Source organism: Coptis chinensis, chromosome 6, assembly GCF_015680905.1.
Source record: "Coptis chinensis isolate HL-2020 chromosome 6, ASM1568090v1, whole genome shotgun sequence".
In the NCBI taxonomy this organism is placed as follows: domain Eukaryota; kingdom Viridiplantae; phylum Streptophyta; class Magnoliopsida; order Ranunculales; family Ranunculaceae; genus Coptis; species Coptis chinensis.
Window position 1 is genome coordinate 7,328,688 of NC_141461.1, and position 19,929 is coordinate 7,348,616.

The 19,929-nt window shown below is 36.1% G+C and overlaps 2 protein-coding genes and 1 long non-coding RNA gene across 3 annotated transcripts; all 3 read left to right on the forward strand.

Moving 5' to 3' along the window:
- Window positions 1-13,122: 13,122 nt before the first annotated feature.
- Window positions 13,123-13,916, forward strand: LOC147491183 (uncharacterized). The gene is made up of 3 exons (XR_015199803.1): window positions 13,123-13,229; window positions 13,465-13,545; window positions 13,860-13,916. It is a non-coding gene; the product is annotated as an uncharacterized LOC147491183 (long non-coding RNA).
- A 573-nt stretch (window positions 13,917-14,489) lies between these two features.
- On the forward strand, window positions 14,490-15,179 carry LOC147491184 (uncharacterized). The gene is made up of 3 exons (XM_086569183.1): window positions 14,490-14,637; window positions 14,728-14,803; window positions 14,900-15,179. The coding sequence occupies exons 1-3, from the start codon at window positions 14,501-14,503 to the stop codon at window positions 15,023-15,025; spliced, it is 339 nt and encodes a 112-aa protein (XP_086425309.1). The 5' UTR covers window positions 14,490-14,500; the 3' UTR covers window positions 15,026-15,179.
- A 1,709-nt stretch (window positions 15,180-16,888) lies between these two features.
- LOC147491185 (G patch domain protein) lies at window positions 16,889-19,384 on the forward strand. The gene is made up of 4 exons (XM_086566541.1): window positions 16,889-17,020; window positions 17,469-17,657; window positions 18,272-18,569; window positions 18,717-19,384. The coding sequence occupies exons 2-4, from the start codon at window positions 17,489-17,491 to the stop codon at window positions 19,060-19,062; spliced, it is 813 nt and encodes a 270-aa protein (XP_086422667.1). The 5' UTR covers window positions 16,889-17,020; window positions 17,469-17,488; the 3' UTR covers window positions 19,063-19,384.
- Window positions 19,385-19,929: the final 545 nt, after the last annotated feature.

Consider the following 19,929-nt stretch of genomic DNA (forward strand, 5'->3'; position numbering starts at 1 on the left):
TTATTTCAGATTCCTTATTTTCTTACTCAATCAAATAAAGAAGTTACCATCTGCTAAAGTCTTTTCTACTTGAATGATGCTTATCATCTGCTAAAGTCTTTTCTACTAAAATCTTTTCTATTGCGGTAAAGAGCTGTTAATTGTTAAATCTTATGGAGAGATTGGTCGGGGCGTGAATGACAAAAAATTATGCGGTAAAAACTAGGATGGGATCCATTTCTAAAGTATCATGGGTTTCTATTATTATTATCGGTTTGACTATAGCAATCAAACTAGGCGAGAGATTTTGCTATCTGACAACATGAATTCGGACTATGTTTTTCGTAGTTAAATATTGGGTAGTCAAACCATTTTATGTTAATGAGGATGGTATTGTGTATGGATAAGCGAGGGACGGACCGGGGAGGGTCTTAGGATATTCAGTTGAATACCTTCAATTTTCAGATAATGTCAAGTATATAGTGTATGCGGTATCCAATACTATAGAACAATATATAAAGGGTATATAGATGCTAGAAGCCACGTATTCATTTGTTTCTTAAAAAGCGTGTTAATACTTCTAAACTAGAAATTTTTGTATCTTCTAATTTAGTTTTTCATGTTTTTAACAATAAATATTTTAATATTCATGAAAATTTCTAACTAATCGAGCTTTGAAAAAAACACTAATGGGAAAATTTCCCAATTCAAGTCGGTTTTGAGAGATGTGAATACCCTCGCCGAAACTTCGGACCCACACCGTGGATAAGTGTGAGGGAAGTTGATAGGAACAACCCAAGTGGTATCGATGTAAAAGTTACTTGGTACTATTGACGCACCAAATGTTTGCATGAATGTGGATGCTCTAAAGATGCGAAAAGAAATTTTGATATGACATTCATTTACATTGTTCTCCTTTTAATTTTTACATTGATAAGGCAAGTGTTTCGGGCTAGACACAAATGATACAACCAAAATGCCATTTACCTAGGAGTTTAAAGGGCCGGATACAAAGAGTAGATAATATTAGATTATCTTACATGTGAGTCTAGTTCAAGTAGATTGAGTGCAAGGTATGTGTTAACACGATATCACCAAAACCCACTGTTGAAAGTTTTGCAGGCTATTCTTTGAATAATTGTTTTCGACCTCAATGTGTTTTGCTTTGATCTTTTGGTGCGATGTAAACTTAATAACATTTGATTTACAACATTTCTTTTAAGTGCTGATTGGAAAAACAAAATGTTTGGCGGTTGTTCTTTGAAAAAGCCGTTTTGATTTTGAATTATTGTCGGCGTTGATCTTTAATACGACATAGATTTCACAACTTCGGTTTATAAATTCTTTCTTGTCTTGATTGAGAAAGAAGAAAAAAACAATCTTTTCATCTGCTGAGAATATTGTCTACATATTTTTTGTGTTTTCCTTCGAAAAAGCGTCACGTTCCGGGATCCTTTATTGTTCATTAGTTTTATTTGTTTTCCACGCATTACCGGGTTTGAATTTTTCTTTCTTACTGGTGGAGCAGTTGCATAAGATTTTTAAGCTTTGTGGTTCACCGTCGAGGACTATTGGAGAAAATCAAAATTGCCACATGCAACCATTTTCAAACCCCAACAACCTTATAGGCGATGTGTTCCGATACATTTAAAGAATTCCCTGCTGGCGCTTTGGGGCTCATGGAGATCTTTGTTTTCTATTGATCCTGCAGATCGTGGAACTACAGATTCTGCTCGAAGAGTGAGGTGTGTAGACTTCTTGGCCCCTTATTTTTATCGGTATGGCAGTCATCCTTAGTGAATCTTTGATATCATTTGTTATTTATCTCTTGTTCAGTTGTTACGTACATCATAGTCACACTCAAGTTTTGTGATCTTATTAAAACTGGTTTATGTGTTGCAATTTTAAGTGTGAACTCTTGATGTGCACATGATACAAACTAATGTGAGATATGTAACATGTCACCCATTCAAAACAAGAAAGGCAAAGAACAAAAAACACTAAAACCGTCTTGTGGGTATATCTGATTGCACAAGGACATTATCCACGTGGTAAACCCTACTAGTGGAGAATCTTCATGATGTGAAAGTTATGTAGGTACACTCCATATTTATAAAAGAAAATGTATAACCCATTATCCGTGTTGGATGGATCGCGTGTAATGCATTGAAGGTTATGTACCTCAATTTGTGATAGTTCTTTTTGTCGGATGCGCCGTACCATATCGGATCTCGTCACAGTGCCCATGTCAATGTAACTTGATATAAAAGCAAACAAGGGAATTTCTCATCACCTTCAAGAGCTGATAAAATAGTTACGCGATAAGCAATTATATTTGCTCACCATATGCCATTGCCCATCCTATTTTTCTTTAGCCGAGGGGAAATATTCCTTAGCACAAAATGAGTTTGCGGTAAAAAAGATTCCCTTCTTCAATAAAACACAAACTTTGTTGTTTGTTTCTCTCTCATGTCGAAAGTGTTGATTGTGTACTTGAGTTATAAAGCAGGATCCAGGATTCTTTGACAATGTCTTATACCTTGTCGAAGTTTGATGGATTAAGTTGGTTCAAATAATTGGGTTTTGGCTACATATCTCGGGACGGATGGTCAATAGATAGATATCATTCTCGTGTTTCGCCTACAATGTGAGGTATATTAGTGTATAAGAACAAAGAGAAGTTTTATGAGAATGGTAGGTCAATGACTTCACAAGTCGGGTTACTGAGTTGATATGAAAGTGACTCTTGGTTAGTTAATAACATTGTAAGCTCGGAGTTAGGATTAGAGTGGCTCGGCTAGACGTTTTTAAGTTGATTACATGGCATGGATCGGCTTGTAAGTCATACATGTTACCTAAGCTACTTCTCACTCGATCACACTCAACTAAGTTGGGACTTGGTGTGTTTAAGGTATTTTGAGTACTATAGACAAGATGGTTTGGTTTTACACTTGGTCCGGAAACCTTTCTATTAGTTGGACAAAAATCAAGTGATGTATAGAACTTAGTCTTTACATAACAAGATTCAGTTAAGGTACGAGTAGACTACCTTTTAATGTCTGTCTCCTTGTAAATAGAGATTTGAGATATTGGTCTAGTCTTGACAATGTATCTAAAAAATGATGAAGTAACAGTGGATATCTTAGTTAGGAATTGTGTGGGAGGGCTTTGAGTTTGGTCATAGACTGGTGAGAATCCCACAAGCAATTTAATTCATCACCCTCTTATATTAGATAAATTTTGATTGGTTAATAGGTGTCGATGAAGATCTTTTGGAGGGAAAAGATGGTTGGTTTTGAAGTGTTATGTGCTCACTTCTTTCTACCATCTTTAAGGTTATGAATCTTTGAAAACTTTATTTGGGAACTGCACTCTCAAATCCTTTGAGGACTACTTTTGTCCGAGTCACATATCGATAAAGGCGACAATCAATATGTTTGTAAGGAAAAAGGAGATTTGAGTTAGTTGGTGGAGTTATTGCCTTGTACTAATTCTTGCATATCTGTTATTGATAAATGCGGTTGAGTGGTCGAGTTCTATATGATTTTCTCTAAACATTATTAACTTTTTGCGTATCGATTACTTGTGTGTTAAAGAAATATTTACTCTTTTCGTTAATAATATTATCACCTTTGGGTTCAAGGAGATGTTTTACTTTGTTGTTTTGATTATTTTTCTCCCTTGATTTTCATGCTTCCAGTTCTTTAGGACAAAACCACTTGCATGTGATCCTTCAAGCCTTCAAGATATCCTCCAAGCAAGGAATTTGGCTAAAGTAAAGAGATGAAGAAGCTAGAAGGTATACCTAATTTTCCGTTATGAATTTATTTTATTTTTGAAATTGTATTGATTAACATGTTATATACCCTAAACTGTAATAAAATTAAAGTAGGCTTACCTACTTTTTGTTTTTCTCTAATATATTAGGTACCTTTATTTATCATATATGTATGTATTGTTTAAATCTATGTTCTCGTGTGTAGAATGCTCATAGTTGTGTTTAAAGCTTGAGTCTCGGATGCCTTCTTAGAACTGCAATTGTTAGTGATTTTTATTTATTTTTGGTCGTCCATTTGCATTACATCTTCAGTTTTGAAGAGTATTTTATCTGTATATAACTTCGGCAATTTGCAATACTTACTTGAAATGCTTTGTTAGGGTATGCTTTGAGTTATATGATATATGAATTCAATGCATCTGTATGATTTTATCTTCTTTTGAGAATTTGGTGTTAAAGGTTTGTGCATTCCTTTTTCTGTTGTCTTTAGTGAAATTGTATCTATGTTAATGGAGAAGAAGTTTGGAGAGAAAGAGGATCTGGCCTTATTTTTATGCTTTGGGAACTGTCACTTAGTTTGTATCATTGCTTGGCTTTTATACAACTTAATGTTTAGTCTTTGCATTATTCTTTTGTGGAGGATTTGGAGGAGTATTTACGCGGCTTGGGGATTAATGGACAGTGGATTTTGGTGATTATAAAGTATATTTGTTTGTTTTGGAGATTAATTAGTACTTTACATTGAATTTAATACGAGCCTTGATAGACTAAAAACTGGATTGGGACTTGGACATTCATGTGAACTCACAACTATTTACTTGTGAGGTATATCATACCGACAATGTTGAATATTGACTATCAATATGGATAGCCATAGCTTGTCCGTGATATGGGTATTGTAGAGGTTGAGTTGTTGGTTGTTATACTTGTCAAAGTATCTATTATTGGCTCGGGACTTTATTCGATTTCGTCACTATCTTTTGTTCTGTGAAGTTTTACTTTTAGAAAAATGATATTGATGCTTATGATTTAGTTATTAATTATGATTATATTTCTTCTAAGAGTCACAATTATCGATTAAGATCTCGCTCAACAATTGTCTTTCATTGACTTCTAGGCAAAAAGGTGGGAGAGGCGATGGCAAAGGTTTGATTCAGAAAGGAAAGGATCTAGAGAATCTAGGGCGATTCCAACACCTGATGCCAATGCAGAGTTAACCATTTCAATGCAGGTAAGTTTAAGTCTCTATTTGTTTTATGAGGGATAATTCTTATATTCGGTTTTACATTTAGGTGACGACATTTTCAGTACTTAATTAGTGAATTTAACAACAATTTTAGTCAATAGTCATAAGCTTTAGCTTCATGGGTATTACACTTCATCTTTTGTACTTTCTTATTGCTTGAGCTATTATTTGATGGATGTAAGAGTCTTGATTTCCCACATTGAGTGGTTAATGTCCTTTAGATTGAATATAAATATCTCAATTGTCATATTGCATCTGCGTGTGCATAAAAGGATGCATGTAGTATGTTTGCAAAAGTATGTTGTCCGACGTTTGTTATCTGTCAGTATATCTTAGCAGTTGTTTAGCTATTTAACCTTAAAGAATTGTTGCAAATAGTATGATCATACCCGTAGATACACACTAGTAGTAGTCAGTAATCTTCAGCATATAGCTTTTTTTGGACTCCATGAGCTTCTTTAGTAATAATCAATAGAACTGTTCTCTTACTCTTCCCATGGATTTAATAGAGTCTGTAGGGTTGTATATGAGGCGAGAGAACACCTCCTTGCGTCAAATATTTTTTCGGAAGGCACAAAAACAGTGTCAAAAGTAGGATCTTTGAAGGCTGCTCAAGTGGAACGGTTTATTGGAGTTTGAATTGCTCATATTGTTAGGAGTATGAGACCCTGTTGCCACATTTTTTGTGAGTTTGGTTGTTGGACCAGTGAAAATAAATACTGAACTTTCCGATCTCTTGGAAGGGACAAAACATACTGCTACTTAAGAATTATGCTACCATACTCTGTTTTCTGAATCCCGTAGTTTGAGTATAAGGAGCTACTACTTAAGAATAGGATATAAGTATATATCTATATATACATATTTGTTTTCTCTTGCTTTCGACTCCTTTTATTTATTTCTATTGGTGTATAGGATGAAAGGGACTTTTTCGATGATACCATCCCAAAGTCATCCCCCCGATGCTTACAACTCTTGAAGGTGCTAGTTTTGTACAAATGATATGAGAGCTTGAGTTTAAGGACAAGTCCCATTGATTTGGAAAAGCGTGTGTATTTCATTAAGTGGCAAGTCCTATTTATGAAAGACGTTTTGGTGATGTTATTTTAATAAAAGATTATATGATTGGATGTACTTGTAAGATTTCTTGTTTATATTATGGATGATTGTAAAATACCCAATAAGTGGGGGCATCTTTATGCAAGTTAAGTAGTCTCCCAAAAGGGGGGGGGGGGTGGTTTTGGGGGATTTTTTTTTTTTACATATGAAATAGTTTTGTAACGGTTCTTCACCATTACTAAGCTTTGCAATAAGTAACACAAAAAACCATTACTAATTTTATAAAAGTGTTACTAATGTTAGAAAAGAGTAACACAAAAAAGCGTTACTAACTTTATAAAAGCGTTACTAATGTTAGAAAAGAGTAACATAAAAAAGCGTTACTAACTTTATAAAACTGTTACTAATGTTAGAAAAGAGTAACACAAAAAAGTGTTACTATTTTTATAAAACCGTTATTGATGTTAAAAAAGAGTAACATAAAAAAGCGTTACTAATGTTATAAAACCGTTACTGATGTTAAAAAAGAGTAACACCAAAAAACGTTACTAATTTTATAAAACCGTTGCTAAAGAGTAATACAATTGAGCAAAGAAAACCGTTAGTAAATATTTTAGTAACGGTTAGAAACCGTTACAATAAATAATTATGTAACGGTTATAAACCGTTACGAATATTAATAACGAATTAGCAACGCCCAAACTATGACGCATAAAAACCGTTACAAATATTTTTAGTAACGGTTTCTGACTGTTAGGGATGTCCTGTTTTGGTGTAGTGCCCACTTGAGATGAAATGGGTTTTTCTTGAAACAGTACGTAAAGTGAGAAAAACCTTTTCAAAAGGATGCACTTGTTCAAAACAGTGCATTATGCCAAAAAGGTGTGACATTTAGAAATAGGCATTGGTTTGAAATAGTGATTTATGCCGAAATGGTGTGTCTTTTCGAAACATGTGACTTTTCAAAAAGTTGTTTACTTTTTCCCAAGAGTCACTATGTTGTTTCGAAGAGGCACCACTCACCTATAAATAGTGGATGAATTTGGAGAGAAATACACACCAGATCACAGAGTTTTGATCTTTCTCTTCTCCCTCTGTTCTTAGTCAAATATTATGTTGTGTTCGCTGATTCTATAGAATTGAAGTGCTAGCTTTCTATAGAAGGAAATATGTTCTATCTTGGGAGACAGTTTCCCATCAACCTTCAAGCACCGTGAGGGGGGAAATCTGTCTTAAGGACATAGTGTATCTATACTATGCTCGGATTTAATTAAGAAGTACAAGACACTTACAAGACAAAAGGTTTGTATAGTTTGGTAATTGGTAAAGAGTAAGTACAATTAAGTTGTATATTCCTAACAACTTAAGACAGATTTCTTTTTCTTCTTCTTCTTTACTGAACAGAATTTGTTTCTATTTTCTTCTCTTTTTTGGTTTAAGGGAATAACAAAGTGTAGTTGTATTTCAAAATATGGCAACACCACCAGTTACTCCTGCTGTTTCCCATTCTGTTCCTCATAGGGAGAAGCCTGAAAAGTTTAATGGAACTGATTTCAAGCGCTGGCAACAGAAAATGCTCTTCTATCTGACCACCCTGAACTTGGCAAGGTTTCTATAGGATAAGGCTCCTGATATAAGCCCTGATGAAACCGACAAGGAGAAGGTTTTGGCCAAGGATCCTTGGTTTCATGCTGATTTCTTGTGTAGAAATTATGTCCTTAGTGGGTTGGCTGACTCATTATACAATGTGTATATTGTGTTCAAGACTGCTAAGGAACTTTGGGATTCGTTGGACAAGAAATACAAGAGTGAAGATGCTGGAATAAAGAAATTCATAGTTGGTAGATTTCTTGATTTCAAAATGACGGATAGTAAGACCATCATAAGCCAAGTCCAAGAACTTCAAGTAATCCTCCATGATGTCATTGCTGAAGGAATAACCCTAGGAGAATCTTTCCAAGTGGCTGCTATGATTGAGAATTACCACCATCTTGGAAGGATTTTAAGAACTATCTTAAGCATAAATGCAAAGATATGAATCTTGAAGAACTGATTATCCGTCTAAGGATATAAGAAGATAACCGCCTATCTGAGAAGAAGGGCAAGGATCCCATGGTGGCAAAGGCCAATGTTGTGGAAGGATCAAGTGCTAAGGGAAAGAGGAAGCACCAAGACAAAGCTCAAGGTGAAGAGAGTAGTACGCCTACTAAGTTCAAGGGCAATCTTCACAGTAAAAACCCCTTTACCATCCCCATACCATTTAATCTTATCTTTTTGAGCACCAATTGGTCTCACCCCCACCTCTTGTTTCTGGCTAATAAGAGGTGGGAACATATGGTTCAGTTTATCAATATCACAACCATTTCCACTAGTGAGAAACAGGTCAACCACATGATAAGATTCAAGTTCTGGGTGGTCAACTCTCAGTTTTTGAAGAGTGATAGGTCTACCATCTTTGCAAAGCCAGGGGTCATGGATTATTGAAGTGGTTAAACCATTTCCAATATTTCAAATGAGACCCCCATATGAGATTAAACACCTTGTGGACTCCTTTCAAGAAGTAGGATGCTTTCCCAGGAGGGTTGAGCACATCCCTAATCCAGTTTTTTCTATATATACTTGTAAAGACTTTTGTCCATAAAGACTCTAAGTCAGTAGCAGCTTTCCAAGGTAGTTTGACAAGCATAGCAATATTCATATCTCTAGCTTTTCGAAACCCTAAACCTCCTATTTGTTTAAGTTTGCACAGGTGCCCCCACCCAACAGTGTGGACACTATTAGAAGTATATGAACCATTCAAGAAAAAATCTCTGCAGGCTTTGTCTATCTTGTCACATGTGGAGACAGGGAGAAAATAAGTAGACATGGCATAGAGAGGGGTAGCATGAGCCACAGCTTGTATGAGAGTTGCTCTTCCTGCTTGGGAAAGCACCTTAGCTTTCCATCCCATCTTGTCATGCACCTTATCCACAAGATAGTCAAAATCCTAAGTTTTTTTTCTAGACAACATGATTGGGGCCCCAAGGTATTTGCCCTTAGGATCAAACAACTTTATTCTCCAGAACCTTTTCTGCTTAAACTTAACTCTAAATTGAACATTTCTACTAAAGAAAATGCTAGATTTTTCATAGTTAATCAGCTGACCAGAGGCATCACAATACTCTTGTAAGATAGTATTTAAGTGGCTACTATCTTCAGGAGTAGCTCTGGAGAAGATAATCAAATCATCTGCATACAAAAGATGAGTGATAGCAGGAGAGTTTCTCTTTATTTTGATTCCCTGAATCTCTCCCCTATTCTCAGCTTTTGCTAGCATCCTTGATAAGGCCTCAGAAACCCAAATAAACAGGTAAGGGGATAGAAGATCTCCCTGTCTCAGCCCTCTTTCAAGAATGATTTTTTCAAGAGGGGATCCATTAAGTAAAACCTTGAAAGAAACAGTTGTAAGCCATTGTAAAATCAAGTTTCTCCAAAGTTCACTAAAACCCAGTTTTTCAAAGATGCCATCAAGGAAGGACCACTCCACCATATCATAGGCTTTTGCCATATCCATTTTTAAAGCCATCCATTTTTTTTTTCTTTCATATTTTTCATGTTATGAAAAGCCTCACATGCCAGACTAATGTTATCTCCTATGCTCCTCCCCTTTATGAAGGCTCCTTGGAAGGGGGACACAATCTTATTTATATAATATTTAAGTCTATTAGCCAGGATCTTAGAGATAATCTTGTAACTAAAGTTGCACAAGCTAATAAGCTTGAACTTAGACATGTGGTCAGGATTTGACACCTTAAGGATTAAAGCTATAAAAGTTTCATTGAAACTAGGATTCAGCTTACCAGAAGCAAAAAAATCTTGAACAAAAGCAGTGATGCAGTCTCCTATAATATCCCAGCAGTCATGATAAAAAACTCTTTGAAAACCATCAGGCCTAGGAGTCTTGAGCTTTCCAAACTTCCTCACCACTTGCCATATGTCATCATAAGATGGAATAGCAATGAGAAGTTCATTTTCTCTATCAGAAATAACAAGGTGAAATAGATCCAAAATGTTGTTATTGACATCAGGGCAATCAGAAGAAAAAATATTAAAAAAATACTCATTCACAATCTCACCTACATCAGTTTTACCATAATGCCAAATACCATCATTGTCTTTTATTCTTTTAATCCTGTTTTTCCTCCTCCTATATATGGTAAAGAGGTGGAAAAATCTAGTATCCCCCCCCCCCTCCTTTATCTAATGAGTTGTTGATTTCTGCTTCCAGTAGGATTCTTCTTTCACATACCACTCAAGCAGGTGGGCTTTGAGAGCCTTAGCCTAGCTTATTATGATTATTTGTGGTAAAAGGCTTTGATAAAACATTTTCTAGCTTTCTCTAGGTTTTTTTTTAATATTCTGAAAGATGTTCCCAAAGACATTCTTGTTCCATTAAGATATATTATCTTTAGTAACATGCAATCTATTTAGCACATTTATATCAGGCATATCATGCATAACAAACTTCCAAGCATCATCAATACATGGTTTACAAGAAATATATGATAACCACATGCTAAAGAATCTAAAAGATTTGAAACATCTATCCTCAGGACTGGTAAGAGAAATATGCAATGCTAAATGGTCAAAAAAGCATTTGCTACAATCCTAACATATGCATGTGGGAAACAGGTCAGCCATTGGGGGGGTGGGCATAACATGATCCAATATTTCCAATACATGTGCACCTGGAGTTCTATTATTGTTCCATGTGAATTTTGGTCCCTTGAACCCTAAATCCACCAACCCCAGATCATTGATCAAACTATTGAATTCCATCATGTACTTGGTCAAAATGCTACGGCCTCCCACTTTCTCATTTAAACAAGAAATGACATTAAAATCCCCAAAAAGGCACCATGGACCTGGCACTAGGGGAGCAATTTCCCTCAATTCAGCCCAAACCCTTCCTCTATGGCAAGGAACAGGGTCCCCATACACAAAAGAGAAGAAAAAGGGAGCATTGTTGTAATAGTTTGAAACTTTACCTGTTATTTGGTTCTTAGTAGCCCCAAAAAATTTAAAGTCCACTTTTTCTTTCCACATGATTGCAATTCCACCACTTAAACCTTCAGTAGGTACAGAAAAATAACACCCCAAGATTTAGCATCTTACTTACAGCCAATATACGCTTACTATTTGCCTTAGTTTCAGACAAACACACTATATCCACTCCCAGCACCTTCATCTGGTCCTTTATATGTTGAATCGCCGTGGTGGAACTAATACCCCAGCAATTCCAGGCGTAGATCGTCATTGAGGTAAAGGTGAATGTGTAGGGACAGTCACCGCAAACCATTCTGAAACATTTGCATGGTTGGAGCTTTTTTGAGTTGTACTGATAGAAGTCATAGAACCACTCAAAATTGACATATCTATAGTCTTGTCATCTGACCTTACATAGTGTTCCCAAATACTATCCTCACTCTCTTTTGGAGCTGGAGAAGATCCTTGGCCTTTATTATACTATAGCCCACTCTTATTAATTCTTTTAAAGAATGTTTTTCATTATTTAGTTAAAAATATGTTTTATTTCCTATATATTAATTAAACTTTTTATCTATGATTAGTTTATGATTAATCCCTGATTAATTATGATTATTATGATTAATCATTATAAGGTCTTGGAGTGATTTGTTGCTGATTAACGCTTAAAGTGCATAGTGATGAAATGACATGACAAACTGGAAAATAAAATAAAATTTGGATTGGATATGCATGTATCCCCCCTTCTAGGCATATCGATGCACTTGGGGAGTCATTTAACAACATAGTATTTTGTAGAAATATCTCTATTAGTAAAATACACCATAATTAACCTGGCCTTTTAAATTAGACCAGCCTTTTTTCTACCACCTAATACCCCTAATTAAATACAAAAAAATATTATTCAATGTCTTCAAAAAGGACTATTTCGTTATTTAATTTTTTATTTCTATTTATACCCTTCAATTACAACACACAGACAAAGGAGTTTTATGTAAATTCAGGGCAAAAACCCAAATCCACGCCTATATTGACATGTACGCGGTGTTACCTTGCCATTAATACCCACTTAAATACCATTAATACCCACTTAACTACCATTAATCTTGAAGTTCTTTCAACTTCCCTCTTTTCTCCATGAACTTTTTCGATCTTGGTTTTGCTTTATGCTTCCAATTCGGTTAGATCGAAGCGAGAACTAAAGAAGGACTTGAGAAAAATTTCATCATTATCGTGGTTCTTGATATCTGAGAACTTTATTACCTTTGTTCAATGCCTTCACCCGAAGATCTTTTCTCTACCCTCAATCGACATATCCATAGATCTGATTTGAACAAGCGGTTAAAGTTTGGATCAAGGTATTTTTATATTAATTAATCTTTTTACAATTTTATATTTTTCTTGGACTATTAATTTATTTTATTTTATTTTACAGTTCTTGGTATTATTCCTGGTGACGTTGACGCTTTGCGTTGTAAAATTGTGGGGTTGATTAAGGTGGATGATTATGATAAGGCTCTTTCCACCATTCAAAATCTACCCTCTACTCTCAACGACTTCAATTTCTATAAGGTAATAACAATAATCTATAAGGATTAACTGTATGGATTTTTTGGTCTATAGTTACATGAGTTTCAGATTTAACTGTATTTTTGTGAATATGAATCATCCATGGAGAAAACTGGATTGTTTGGTGTTTTTAATTGTGAAATGTGTCCTTGATAATGACTTGGCCTATATATATCTATTAGATTTGAACAATTTTTTTTTTTTTTTTATCTAAGTAGGCATCTTTTTGTCTGGAAACAAAACAAGTTGGATGAAGCTCGGAGTGTATGCATTCTCGAGGGAGCAAACATCCGCTACTATGTTGTTAGAGACTTCGGGTTCTATATCGTTTAGGAAGAATGGATCGTGTATGGATGTCTATCAAAGACTTGAAGTTTTAAGATCGTGTCTTTAGAAGTCAACATTGTTGCATGTTTGGTATCCATTTGGAAGAGCATCCGAAGTTCAAGGAATGATGGATTAAGCTTTAAGGTCAAAGCAGATAGAAGCTTTGAGCTGGGATACAATCTTGCTTGCTCTTTGGTTCAACGGATGAAATACGGAGGCAAAAACATTGTTGCTTACTTCTCAAAGGTAACAACTGGATAACATTGATGGACCAATGAAGGTTCTCTTATGTGTGTATGCGTGTTTTGTGTGTGTGTGGGTGTGGGTATAGTATTATCTATTAAGTTTCATTTTGGTGGAATTTTAACAAGCTTGCGATGCAGGTAATGACTTTGTCAATCCAAATCTTTTTCATATTGAAGAAATTTCATTATTCTTGTGAGTTTCTAAGTTCTGACTTTGACTTGGTCTTCAATTTCAGGAGTTCATGATCCTTCCAGTGGGAGCCTCCTCTTTCAAAGAGGCAATGAAGATGGGGGTGGAAGTATATCACAATTTGAAGGTACTCATTCTACATTTAATTTCTTTGTACTCATTCTACATTTAATTTTTTTTGTGTCGTCATTTTTTCATAACTCAAAAATTGGTGCTCAAGTAAATTATTCGCATAGTTCAGTGAACTCATGAGGGGTAGTATCATATGAATATCACAAGTTGAAATAGTTGGGACTAACTAGCTGATATTATTAGAAATATATGTATAAAGAAAAAGAGCAGAATTCAAGAAGGCTATTTACTTTGAACTGAGGATATTTATTATTTGGAGATTCATTTTGCCGTGTTCAAGTGAAAAATGCAAGTAGCATATTGTTGCAGGTATGCTTGGACAATCGCCATTTGTGCAACTTGTGAGTCACGATTGGGTTGGTTGTTCTGACCATCAACAAGAAGTTGAAGCCGCGGTATTTTTGGGGGATTCGGAGTTCTCAAGTTGCTGATGTTTAAACCCGAAGAATTTACCTGCCTGGGTTCTCAACCCCTTCATCAACACCTACAGTATAAACTATGTAAATATCTTACATGCATACAGCATTACTAAAGAAATTGTTAACTTGGAAAAGACTGCTACTGATGTGCTCAGTTTCTACTCTTTTAGGATCTCCAGTATTTGAATTTTGAACCACTGTTGTAACTGCCGAAAAAAGACAGCAAGGGTTGTGCGTTAGATCTTACGTAGTTGACTTATATATTTTCCTTTAGTCACCAGCCTATTTTGTGCCGTAAGGATATTGCTCTGCATTCCACTGTTTGTTATTTGTTATTTGTTATATTGTTAATTCTGTTTGTGTGTTACTGTAGTACAAGTACAAAATCTTAAACTTACTTAAACTTTTTACCGACACTATATGGTCAGATCTGTGAGAAGGTCTAAGCCAGGCCCTGGCAGTTGGAATTAGTAGACTAAGGATATATAATTTACTAGAGATAAAGCTTTTTCCTTTTCCAGGTCAGAGCCAATGGATTTGTTAGGCGATGATTGGGTGCAAATACATCGTAGGACAGTGCAACAACATGCAAATCATTATAAAAGAAACCATATGTTGTTGTTTTTGTTGGTGTCAATGGAGTTGGAAAGTCCACCAATCTTGCAAAGGTTAAAGTTGTTTCCTTGACCGGTTTTGAGATCACCTGATTGTGGGAGACCTGCTAATACTTTTGCTATCTTTCGACAACATGATGTCAGTGTCATGATGGCTGTTTGTGATACTTTCCGGTCTGGAGCTGTCGAGCAGCTTAGGACTCATGCACGTAGGCTCCAGGTATGTGAGTCAGACACCAGTTTGGCTGAATCGTTCAGCTTTATGTACGGTGCAATGTAGATTATATAAAGTGATGTTATACTGATATGTTGGCAGATTCCTATTTTTGAGAAGGGATACGAGAAAGATCCTGCTGTTGTAGCAAAGGAAGCCATCCAGGAGGCTACTCGCATTGGTTCAGATGTAGTTATTGTAGATACAGCTGGACATATGCAAGTATAGTCTCCTAATGCTATTGTTATCATCCTTGCTGGCATCATTGTTGTCTAAAGGACATCCATATTTAAATCCTTCTTACTACATATACAATTTAGTTCATCTGGGGTGTTTTCAGATATGTGTGCCATACTTACAGTGAATCAGGGAGACTAAGAGAACCAAATAAGCGATGGATTGCTTTGGTTTAAGGTTTTCTATGGACGGTTAGAATGGTTGATGGTTTCTTTAAATTCTTGGTACCAATTTTAAAATTAATAAGGTCCGAATGATCTTAGTTATCAATGTTAAACATTGCTAGACCTATGAGTGGGGATGATCGCTAAGCGAGGTCCCGGGATCGAGGCGGGGGTAAGTTTCGGAGAAGAGCCCATGTCCATTCCAATGGATATAGTGATCCCACCACCCAAGGAACGAAACCTCGCATACAAGATGTCGGTTACGTCGACACTTCACAACTCAAATCCCATATGCCTTCATGGGTGTGGGTGCGGGTTCCCTCAAAAAGGACTAGGCGAAGTGGTGGATCTTTAGAATGTATCTATGATCTAGACATATTACATTCAATGAGGCGATTACACCCTGTGTTGTATCAATATTCCAATAGTTGAGGAATGACCACCAATGACTTTGTGAGGGTGATCTCCTAAGTCGACTACATAAATATCAACACACACACACACTAAGAGAACACCAAAACTGAAACTTTAACCCTATAAAAATATGTTTACAAATGTAAGAATTGTTGGCAATTGATTTCCATTGTTATTTGGAGACTACATTTGGTATGGTCAGATTTGGAATTAAAAGATTTTATGTAGAGGCGAGAAGATCCTATCCTAAGAAAAATTTGATTGTAAAATTTGAAGGGTGTTAAAATCATGGATTTTTTATAAATTATAATCTAAGGTAATTGCTACTCATAGGCTCTGTTTGATAGTTGTGAAACTTTCATGTATGCGAATCTTTTGAGTCGTGTTCAAACTAGAGATGAAAGTGTACCGATTCGATGTAATCTTTGGACCTCATTTGGTTTCTCTAGCACCAACAAAAGATGTGTCTATTGGACAGGTTTCCCTTACGCTATTAAAGCTCACATGGAGAGCCAACATAATGGGTGATCACTTATTTAAAACAATAACGCATTTGTGAACTCTCAGTCTGAAGTCCCCCATCGATGGGATAGAGTTAGCACACCGCAACTGGAGAGTGGGGCCTCTGCATTCTGAGGACCAACCACGGTATGAACATTTGTTGGATATTCATCTGTAAATCTCATTCATACTTGAATCTGTACGTACCTTGCTTTATGCCTTTCTATAACTATTTTTTATTTACTATACTTCATCCAAAATCAATTAGCATTTTGTTAATCGAGAGTTCCTGAAGTTTCATACTTTGTCACAACACGTGAGTAGAATCAAGTTTCCCGTTTAATTAGGTGGTCTAATTATTGTCAGTCCAAGACACAACACACATACGTACACACTCTCCTATAAAAATTTATTGAGTGCTTTCTCTCAAAATTTGCTAGCTTCCAAACACCCCAATTTGGAAATTAATAAAAAATGGTGAAGTAAAATTATGTTTACACTTTTCGGCACGTTTTACTTAACATCGCGTGCATAGCACGTGCATCTTGCTAGTTGTTGTAAATGTTTGTTCGGAAACCCAGCCCAGCCCTGAAGATAAGCGCCAACCATCGTTTTGTTTCGCAACCGGTTTTTTTAAAATCTTTGAAACCTTCCTTCCAAGTTATGAAAAGTGACATGATGTTTGATGAAAAGTGTTTAAATTTGAGACTGGTTTGATTATGTAATTTCAGTGACATCAGGGAGGTACTTGTAAATTATCTAAATTCAGTACGATGAAATATTCGTCATGTTTCGTAATTAATTCCCCGATATTTCACGGCATTTGGCACCATCCCTTTTTATCTCTCTTGATCATTCTCTCTTCTTCCTCAATCTCAATTCTTCAATCTTTACACCATCTACAAAGGTTAGTTTCTTTTTCTCAATCTCGGCTCTCCTTTATATTCTCTTTTACAATTTCATATTAATTTTTCCCTCCCTTTTTCCAGGGCTGTATTGTAATTTGTTCAAAAAGTTATATGAATCTAATTTCGGGGTTAGGGTTAGAATTAAAGTACACTGTATGTCTAATTTGGTAATTTGAAACACACCCACTCTTAATTTTGATGGTAGAACTAGTAAAGTTTGGGTTTTTAAGTAATTTCCATGAAATTTATGTATTATATTGAATTGTGTGAAATTGATAAAAAAAAGTATTGCTGTGAAATCCTACTTTTGAGTTGTTAGGTATTCAGGTTTCATCATTTTTTACAGACATTGGTGTGATTTTGATTTCAGTTATTCCACATATTCAATGATACTTTAAACAATGTTGTAATGCGAAACTCGTTGTGGTGTTGTTTGCTTATTTGTAGAGTGGATTATTTGCATAGGAATGGATTTAGAAACGGAGAATCGGATAGCTAAAATACTAATGAAAGAGGCGGCTGAACTGCGGCGCCAGGCTGATAAAGAAGGCGCACATGCATATCTTCGTGAGCGGAATGAACGGTTTAGACCTAATGCACGCTTCCTTACAGCAACTGTTCTTGGGGTGCAACAAGGTTAGCACCACGCGTCTGACTAAACTATATTTTTTAAGTCCTGTTTTATCCTGTGGATTTTGAAAAAATGTAGTATGACAAAACTTGATGTAGCCTTGCTTTATCATATGTTTACCGGATGACGAAGACAGACCTAGTGGCCCACATATAAAACTTGCACTTGCCGAATTGGTTGAAACTCTGTTGGATGACTCTCTTCTCATTGCAGTTACTTGAAAAACATTTATCTATGTCATAAAAGTCCATATACTAATGAGTTACACGTTGTTTAATTGTGGAATGATTGGATTTTTGGGAGAGGTGGGAGGGAATAATTTTAGTTTTACTTTGACTATGAATGAATGTTTATGAGGTAGATTATTCTCCTTTAATAATATGTGAAAGACATTTTTTTCTTTTTGTTATCTTCTGGTGGGAGTTATTCCTTGGATATGATAACATCTGTGCTTTGATTTGCAAAATCTAATTATGATTCTGGGCAAGCAGTAGCAGTCGTCAATTCAGGGAGCCATCAGAAACTGCCCTTTCCTAATAATATAAGCTTACCCTCACTTCTGCACATCATTTAGTTTACTTGGTTGTTCAACTTATATGCTTTGTTTGGTTTCCTTCAGCTAATCGAGTTGCGGAAGTAAATGAACTGTGGCGAGTTCGGAAGAAGGAGAGAGAGCTGGATCATAAACTAAGAGGAACTTCTAAGGAGAAGATGAGCCACAGGAACCTCAGTGACTCTTCTAGAAGTACTAGTTCAGGGCACAGAGAACATAATGTTTTGCAGACATGCACTAGTTCAGGGCAAAAGGAACACACTAGTCACAATGCTGCTCCAAGTAAAATTGAAGTTGTCAATTCCTACTCTAGTGATGATGGTGGCTTGCAGGACAATGAGGTTGAACAATTTCTACACAAAAGGTTTTTACCATCTCTCTTTTTTCAATTAAGTATTTCTTGTGTGTGGGTGTTTAAATTATGAGAAACCTTGCTATTTGGCTATTTTGTGTGTGTGGGTGTGTGTGTTTGTGTGTCTATTGACATGTATGGAACTTTTATTGGAAACAGGGTAAAACGTGGCAGAGGTGGGGTGGGACCAAGGATGGATGAACCAGGTCCTTACCTTCCATGTCCGAGTTTGGATTCCAGGACCAGGCTATCAGTGAGCCCTGATGTAGGAGATGGGGAATATAGGAGGGGGCGCGTGCTTGGGCCAGAAAAACCACCTTCGCTGAAGTCCAATAGATCTTTTGATGGTGGTGCCGACGAGGACGATTGGAAGGAGATGAAGAAGGTAAAGGTGGAGAGATGGAGAAAGCATTCCAAGAAACAAGCCAGGAAAGAGGAGAAAGATGCAAATAAGAAAAAGAAAGAGCGGAAATCTAAACATAAGCACACGAGTCGGCATTGCTAGTGGTTTCTGTTATGCTTCTACTTTTTTTCGAGTATGCCTATGAGATTGTTCTTGGGCAAGAAAAACCACCATCCCTAAAGCTGAACAGATAGTTTAATGAGGGTGCCGATGAGGGTGATTGGAGAAGGTTAGGTTGGAGAGTTGAAAAATGTATTCCAAGAAACCAGCAAGGAAAGAGGTTATAAACTTACAGACAAGAAGAAAGAGAATATCTAAACAGACTGTTATGAGTCAGCAGTTCTAGTAATTTCTTATGCTTGTAAGATTTTAAGTGTAGTGAATATACAAGATTTGAATAACAAAATTCAATTTCGGTTGCTAAGCTTGGTTCCTCATTTGTTTGTGTGTATGCTCCATGCAGTGACTTGGTTACAATTGCGACGTTGTCGTAGAAGAGGCTGCTGCGGGCATATTGAGATTTTGTCCTGCTGGCCTATGCCGTTAGCTTATATCTCCTAAACCTCTTCTCATTTCAAAATTTGTAGTTTTGTTGGTCTTAGAGATGTTATGGAAAATTCACGCCAAAAAACACTTTGAATTTGCTTAAAACTGGGACATTCCACCCCCACCCCACAAGTATATAAGCTCTCACTAGAATTTCATCCAAAAGTTCAATTACAAAGTTTTTAACTGGATTGCTTCTGACAACAGGAGATTTGATTCCTATGGATCTTTTGAACTCACTAAACGGAATGGCTTCTGCAACAACGATAGGTGCTCCTGCACTCTGCATATGGAAGTTTGGCTCGTTACTCCAATTCTTCATCCCCAAACCAGGCTTCAGTATCAGCCCGAGCTACTAGTATTCCAGTAGCTACCCAATTGCATTTTCTTTTTATCAGCTACTTGTAAATTTGTAATCAGTCT